Source organism: Nicotiana sylvestris, chromosome 11 (genome assembly GCF_000393655.2).
Source record: "Nicotiana sylvestris chromosome 11, ASM39365v2, whole genome shotgun sequence".
Taxonomy (NCBI): Eukaryota; Viridiplantae; Streptophyta; class Magnoliopsida; order Solanales; family Solanaceae; genus Nicotiana; species Nicotiana sylvestris.
The window spans coordinates 15,008,978-15,016,112 of NC_091067.1; the positions used below are offsets into that span (position 1 = coordinate 15,008,978).

Genomic DNA, 7,135 nt, shown 5'->3' on the forward strand with positions numbered 1-7,135 from the left:
ATCGAACTCTCTGAACTGGGGCAATGTGGAACGCACAGGATGGACTACGGCCGCGATGGCCTCTAGTGCGGTCCGCATGAAATGGAGCGCGGACCGCATTGGCTTCAATCTCCGAAAATAGAAACTCTCTGATCCTTGGTTGTGCGGACCGCACTAAATCGAGTGCGGCCGCATTAACTTTAGTGCAGACCGCATTAAATCCCATGCGGCCGCATTGCCTAATTTGCCTGAGTTGCATGTTCTTTGAACCTCATTTTTGCGGACCGCACAAAATGGTGTGCGGCCGCATTGGCCTTGTTTTGCCTGAGCTTTGTCTTGCATTGATACTTGTGCAAGTTTCACTCCTTTTTGAGTTGATCTTTGATATCTTGTCACTTTGTTGATCAAACATGCAGTCAAGCACAACTTGTGAGCCTTTGGGATTATTTTGTACATATTTCTAATCAACACTTAAGCAAGAAGGAGTATAAAATGTAGCAAAATCCCTAGTTATCAATTACCAAGGCTTACTCAAAGCAATTATCCTATGCAGGAAGATTGTAGATTGTAAATGTTGTATTGTTCTCCATCTATAACCTCTAGAGGGGTTAGTGTTTATACTTCCCCAAAGTGTACTTAAGGAGGTGGACAAGAGATGTAGGAATTACTTATGTGGAACCACTAAAGAATATAGGAAAGTCTCACTGGTTGCTTGGGAGAAAGTATGCAAACGTAAGAAGTTTGGTGGTCTGAATATTAAAGGTTGCAGGATCGGGAATGTAGCTTCAGTTGGTAAGCTCTTATGGTAACTAAATGAGAAGAAAAATCTCTTATGGTTGATATGGGTGCATGGAGTCTACATAAAGCAAGATGGAACTATTTGGGATCATAATCCTCCAATTAACGGCAGTTGGTACTGGAAAAATATTAAATGCCGTCAAGAGTGATATGGTGCATTGGTACCAGAAAAATAGGTATCATTTTACACCTAATGGGGAGTACTTAGTGACGAAAAGTTACAATACTATGCTTACAAATCTTGAGAGACTGAAAGAGGCTGACTTAATCTGGACCAAAGCAATGCAACCTAAGCATAGGTTCATTATTTGGTTAGCCAACCAAAACAAACTCCTCACAAAAGATAGACTCCAGAGACTACAGATTCTAGTGGCAGATAAGACATGTTGTTTGTGCGGTGAAGGAAATATAGAAAATTCACAACACTTATTTGCAGAATATGCATGGATAACTGAAGTTAGGCATGGTCTCAACACTTAATCTAGGATAAATATAGCTAACAAAGGGGTCACACAGCAGCTACAGTGGATAAAGACTAGGAGATGGGAGAAGATGAAGAGAGAAGTTGTAACAGCTATATGGGGGGCAATGATATATCACACATGGCAAGTACGTAATTGGAGGATCTTTAGAAACACCAATATGAATACACAATTTGAAATTACACAGATACAGAAAGAAGTCAAAATTAGATTAGAAAGTATACAAAAATCAAAGAGAGCCAAGAAGTGTTATAGTCTGCTCCAGATATTATGTAATTAGTTAGGTACTAGTTCTATTTTTTTTTTTATTGTCTCTATTCATTTGATTATAACAAGCGGTTGCATTAGAAATAGAGAAATGAGTTAGTTAATTTTTTTTGTTGGTTGTTTGAAGGCCTGGATGTTGCACTTTAAGAAGGAGGTAGCAAACACGGGTACTCGAAAGTTGTAAACGTTGGTTGTTAATGATAATGTTTCATATTTATTACCAAAAAATAAATGGGTGCTCTGTTTGGGCTTCTTCATTCGAATTGGGCTTGTCATATGAATCAATATAGTGAAGAGAATCTTACGAAAATGTCCAAAATAAATAAACTTATCAACCTTTAGCCATTAATCATAGATTACCAAAATAGCCAAGTGCATACAAAAATTAAAAATCTCAGATAAATAATGATTCCCCCCCCCCCCGAGAATCGTGCGCAAAGATCTCCTTTCATATTTTTAAGCGTAACCAGCAATACTAGATGCAAGACGAAAAGAAAATTTCATAGATGAGGTAGTAAATAAGATAATGAAAGACGAAAATATATATATAACATTCCAAAAACCTAAGAAAAAAAGGGATATTTTTCAATTGATATGATTGAAATTCATTGAAAACATATAGAAGGGAAAATATACAAAATTTGAGAAAAATTGGAGGTGATTTGGACTAGTTTTGAGTTAAAAAATTCATAGTTGAAATCAAGTTTAAAAAAATTTCTACAACATATACATCAAACATGTAGCTCTTGGATATACAAGAAATACACAAGAGATACATATCTGATGTGCAAGTGATACACAAAAGATACATGAGTCATCCTCTATGTTTTGTGCACATCAATTTGACTCAAGTTTTAATTCAAACCACCTGAAATCTCCACCAAATTGTCTCCAAACTGAGATTCACACTTCTTCATATATACCCAATCTATTGCAACAATACCCACTCGAAATAAATTTCAATTCCAAAAACTCAAGTTTTTGAATTCAAGCTTAAGTGAGTGCTTCAATGGATGTCCATGGCGTTCTAAATTTAATTATTCATCCTAAGTCCGACAAACTAACGTTTAATAGTGATTTCTAAATCAAATTAATATGCTCGATTCTCTAAATTCAACTTAAAAGAATTAGAATATTGCAATATTGCTCTCAAGTCCAATGTCTCAAAAAGTTTAAATTACCCTTGTGTTTTGGCAAAATAGATCTGTATTACAAGATGACATTTAGGTTATTTTCGGTAGATATTTTTGGGCTAGTGTTGGTTGAAATTATTTATGGACTGGCCATTTCAGTAGTTTTTCGAGCCATTTTCATATATACCCACTTTGGGGCCACCATTGATGTAATACCCGCATTGCACAAAATTTCACAAAGTATACCCGCTCGGATCTGAGGTAGTTCAATGACTCAATCTCTTCAATGCAACTTCAGAATTCAAATCATAAGTTCTTTTATCTTTCAAATGCAACTTCAGAAATTCGAATATGAAGTAGTTCAATTTCTTCAATGCAACTTCAGAAATCAAATATGAAGTTCTTCTATCTTTCAAATGCAACTTTAGAAATTCGAATCTTAAGTAGTTTAATCTATTGAATGCAATTTCAGATTTTGAATCTTAAGTTCTGAAATATAAACTTGTTCTTCGAATTCCAACAATCCAATACACGATTAAATGCTCAAATATACTTCAAATGAGCTCAAATTTCAAACATAACTTTCAAATATCACAAAGAATAAATATCAATCATCAAATTGTTAAAATAACAACAAATTTCATAAACTCATTTTGCAACTAGGAAGAGAAATTATTAGCACAAAGAAGAAGAAAACAACAATAAAGAAGAAGAGAAAAGTGTGTGTATCTAAAGTTATCCAAAAAAAATGAGTATCAGTTAAACTTTTTTTTAAAAATGGGTATAAATTAAATGGGTGGCGCAAAACTGAGCGCCACATGAAAATTTTACTAGTTTTCCCATGGTGTGCTCATATCCAATATTAAGCACTATATGGGTAGAGGAAGTTAGTGTCAAATAACCAATCGGATTTACTGTTTACTTCTTATAGCTGGAATACATAAATTATATATGAATTATACAGTTATACACATATTATACTTAGATTATACATATATTATTACATCCTTCGACGACAGGGGAAAACACCATTAATACAAAACAACCATGGATAATTATGAAGAAAAATGAACAAGAAGTCTCAGAAAAGTTGACTTATTGATAGTGCTATAATTTATGTTTTGCGACAAAGTAATTATTACATGAGTGATAGATGTTGGAACTTATCTGGATATTTTCTGCCTTATGATGGAAGAATTGGAGTACAAAGCTATAACCAATGAAGGTGTATTTTAGACTTCTTATTTTTCAACCGGAAGTCCGACAATGTAAATATAACTAACTACTACTATAACTATACACAATGAGAAACTATTTCAACCTTTTTAGTCAGTACAAACTACAAAGTCGCAATCACATTAAATAAAGATTTTGCATTTTTGTGGTCCAAAATTCCGAATATATCTTCCAATCTTTTGGGCCCAAATACTATTTGACCTAACAAAAACATTGGCCCACATGTCAGGTATACCACTCTACTCACGTTACTGCATTTAATGGAGAAACATTTTGAACTTAGTCCAAAACCAATTTGTTGGGCCCAAAAAGCATCATCACACAATGCAAAGATCCATATACCTACTTCATTCACATCATATGCCTAGCTTTTAATGTGGTTTATCTTTATGCTATAGTCCTTTTGCCATCAATTTCTTTTCTTTTTAGGCATTCAGCATTGACCTTGACCCGAGCATTTATCGAAAATATATTTTTTATATGTATACGTTTACTATATATACACTATCCTCCCTCAGATCCCACTTGTGAGATTGCACTAGGTATGTTATTGTTGTTGTATTCAGCATTGGAATGTCATCAGAGACTAATTCAGATTCATATTAGTTAAGCTTACTAAGAAAGTGAAACGCTTCGTACAACGAGGATTTGTGTTCTCATGACTCGAGCCCTGAATCTTTAATTAATGATAGATGGATCTCAATGCTCAACTATCCCACTAGATATATCTGCCATCATTTACTTATCAATTTTTATTTTTTTTAAAGAAGAAGATGAAGAGATGTGTTTCAAATCCTTGGAGGGATGCTTCTTTGTCCTTTACTACTATTTTTCTATTATTTTGGACGTTGAATTTAATCAACCTTTTGATATCTTTCTAAAGAAGGAAATGTGAAGTTTCGAGTTTGACTTATTCCTTAACATTTATCAAATTAGTCTCGGTTTATCTTTCATTCTCACGTACTCCGTTTCCAGTTATAACTCTTGATCCTGATTACGAGTGTAATAATATTATATAATCATTCTAATTAAGTGTATTCTACACATAGAAAAAAGTTATTTCAAAGTATTGAACCTCCAAGATAATATTGTCAACACACACATATATTAGCCCAAGATTTGCCATAAATCGTTATTATTGGTACTTTGCTGCTAGTACTATTATTTTATAGGTTACAAAGCTACTTAGCCATTCATGAAGTGATTATGACTCAATCATCAACTAATAATATATATAAGTAATGACAATATTTTATGTACAAAATCTTCCTAATCCTAAAAGAAGGGCAGCATTTCTGTATGATGTCTCCACTTCAAAATCTCTTTCTAGTTTAATATAATTAAGTTACTACAAATATTTTCCAACGCAACTTCTTCATTCGATCATCTCTTAATTAGTTGTGAATTGGAGGTTTTCTCTTTGCCGGAGAATAATCCATTCCGGCCAAGTCTAGTACGTCCGGGTAGTGCTCGGAAGACGTTTTCCGGTGGCCGGTTTCCGGTGACGAATTGACTGAGAAATTTTCTTCTTTTCCACCTATTACCCTTTCACTACTTGATTGGCCTTTCAATACTGTGTGATCACCTTTATTGCCTTCATTATTCTTGATATTCTGTACATACATGTAAAAATGTAAGATATAGGAAAACCATAATCTACTTTTTATTTATATTCCTTTTTTTTTTGTATTGTTTTTATTTTTTTCATGCAAATTAACCAACCTTTGTTGAAGTTGTGGTAGGACTAGAAGTAGAGGTTGTTTTTGTCATAAGTTTCCTATTTCTTCCTGCAAACATTTCAAGAACCACTTGAATAAACAAACAAAACGAGACAATATATAAAGTTGCAAACCATTAATTAATAAGCTAAATAATCCATAAACAAGTTAAAATGTCTATTCTGTGAAAAATACACATGGGCATGGATTTAGATCTTTTTGAAATCCCACTGCTCAAGCCAAAATGGGAGAAAAAAATCCAAAATATTCTAAAATTTTCAAGAACCTAGCTAGAAATGGGAAATGTGGCTAGTAATAGAAATTAAAGATACTAGACTAGTAATAGTAATTAAGTTAATGGTGTCTAGGCCTATGTCCTCTAGGTCCATAATAATCTTCATGAATACTTGGTAACCAATGGTGATTTTTTTTGGTTACTTTAGTAAGTCTTCTCTTCATTGTACCTGATGATGAACAATGGCCATCTTTGCAAAGAATGACTTCTCCAGTACCTCCTTCACTTCTTTCTTTCAAAACATTTTCCTGCTGAATAATTATGAAGCTTTTAGCAGACTTAGAAATACTGAGATAATGAGTAATTGAAAAGTCAAAAGGGCAGCTCGATGCACAAAGTATTTCACTTTCGCACAGGGTCCAGAGAAGAGTCGCAGTCCAAGAGATGTGATGAGGCAGCCTATTAGTATGAATGTAATTCTCACCTGTAATATGGGATTCTTGGATGATGAGAGATTCCCCTTCTTCAAGTGTCTACCTTGTGATTCATAGACTAAAGTGGATAATAGTAAAAGAAGAAGTAGAAGAACTTGCTTCATTTTCAAGAAAAGGGTTAAAATCCAAAGAAAGTTTAGACTTTGCTAATAGAGAATGAACAAAAAGGTTGACAGAAATAATCACAGAATTGGAATTCTTTAAAGGTAAGGAATAAAAGAAGCTGCAGAAAGTGAGTTACTTTTTTGTTTCTTTCAACAAGTCTAAGATATGAACTATAAAGCTGAATGGTAAGTGATACAAAATGGATGCTTGGTTTAGTGTATATATATACACAAACATATAAAGAAAAGGTCTAGCAACTGGTCTAGGGACCACAAATGTCTTTTGGGACATAGGATTTAATTAAATTGAGATATTGAATTTTATTATGTTTTGTTTCTTTATTGAAATGTGGGCACTAAGAATGAATAAGGGGTCTTGATAAAGCTTAACATATGCTTTTGAAGTCATTGTTATAAGGGGACAAGATTGTCTTCATTTTCTTGAAAAATGAATTAGAGGAATTCCAAGAGAAACAATATCCTAACTAGCAATTCAAGTTAAGACTCTTTGGAAATGGAAGAAAGTGCAAAAAGTGCTACTTTTTTAAGTATATATCCATCACTGCCCACATTTTCAAGGGTAGGTTGTCTATTGCTTGTTGGCTTGGTTGCCCAAGATCTAAGAAACTATTAGAACTCCATCCACATATCACATGAAGTAGTATATATCGTTACTATATATGCTTCCC

General features: G+C 33.6%; 1 protein-coding gene across 2 annotated transcripts; it reads right to left on the bottom strand.

Annotated features, from left to right (window-relative positions):
- Positions 1 to 5,106: 5,106 nt before the first annotated feature.
- LOC104224898 (uncharacterized) lies at positions 5,107 to 6,624 on the bottom strand. 2 transcript variants are annotated; one of them, XM_009776617.2, is made up of 4 exons: positions 6,333 to 6,624; positions 6,078 to 6,156; positions 5,618 to 5,682; positions 5,107 to 5,508 (listed from the first exon to the last, which is right to left on the bottom strand). In XM_009776617.2, exons 1-4 carry the CDS (start codon positions 6,444 to 6,446, stop codon positions 5,290 to 5,292), a joined length of 477 nt encoding a protein of 158 aa, XP_009774919.1. In that variant the 5' UTR covers positions 6,447 to 6,624; the 3' UTR covers positions 5,107 to 5,289. The 2 variants fall into 2 exon arrangements, with proteins under 2 accessions (XP_009774919.1, XP_009774918.1); XM_009776616.2 differs by having other exon boundaries at positions 6,078 to 6,159.
- Between the last annotated feature and the right edge of the window lie 511 nt (positions 6,625 to 7,135).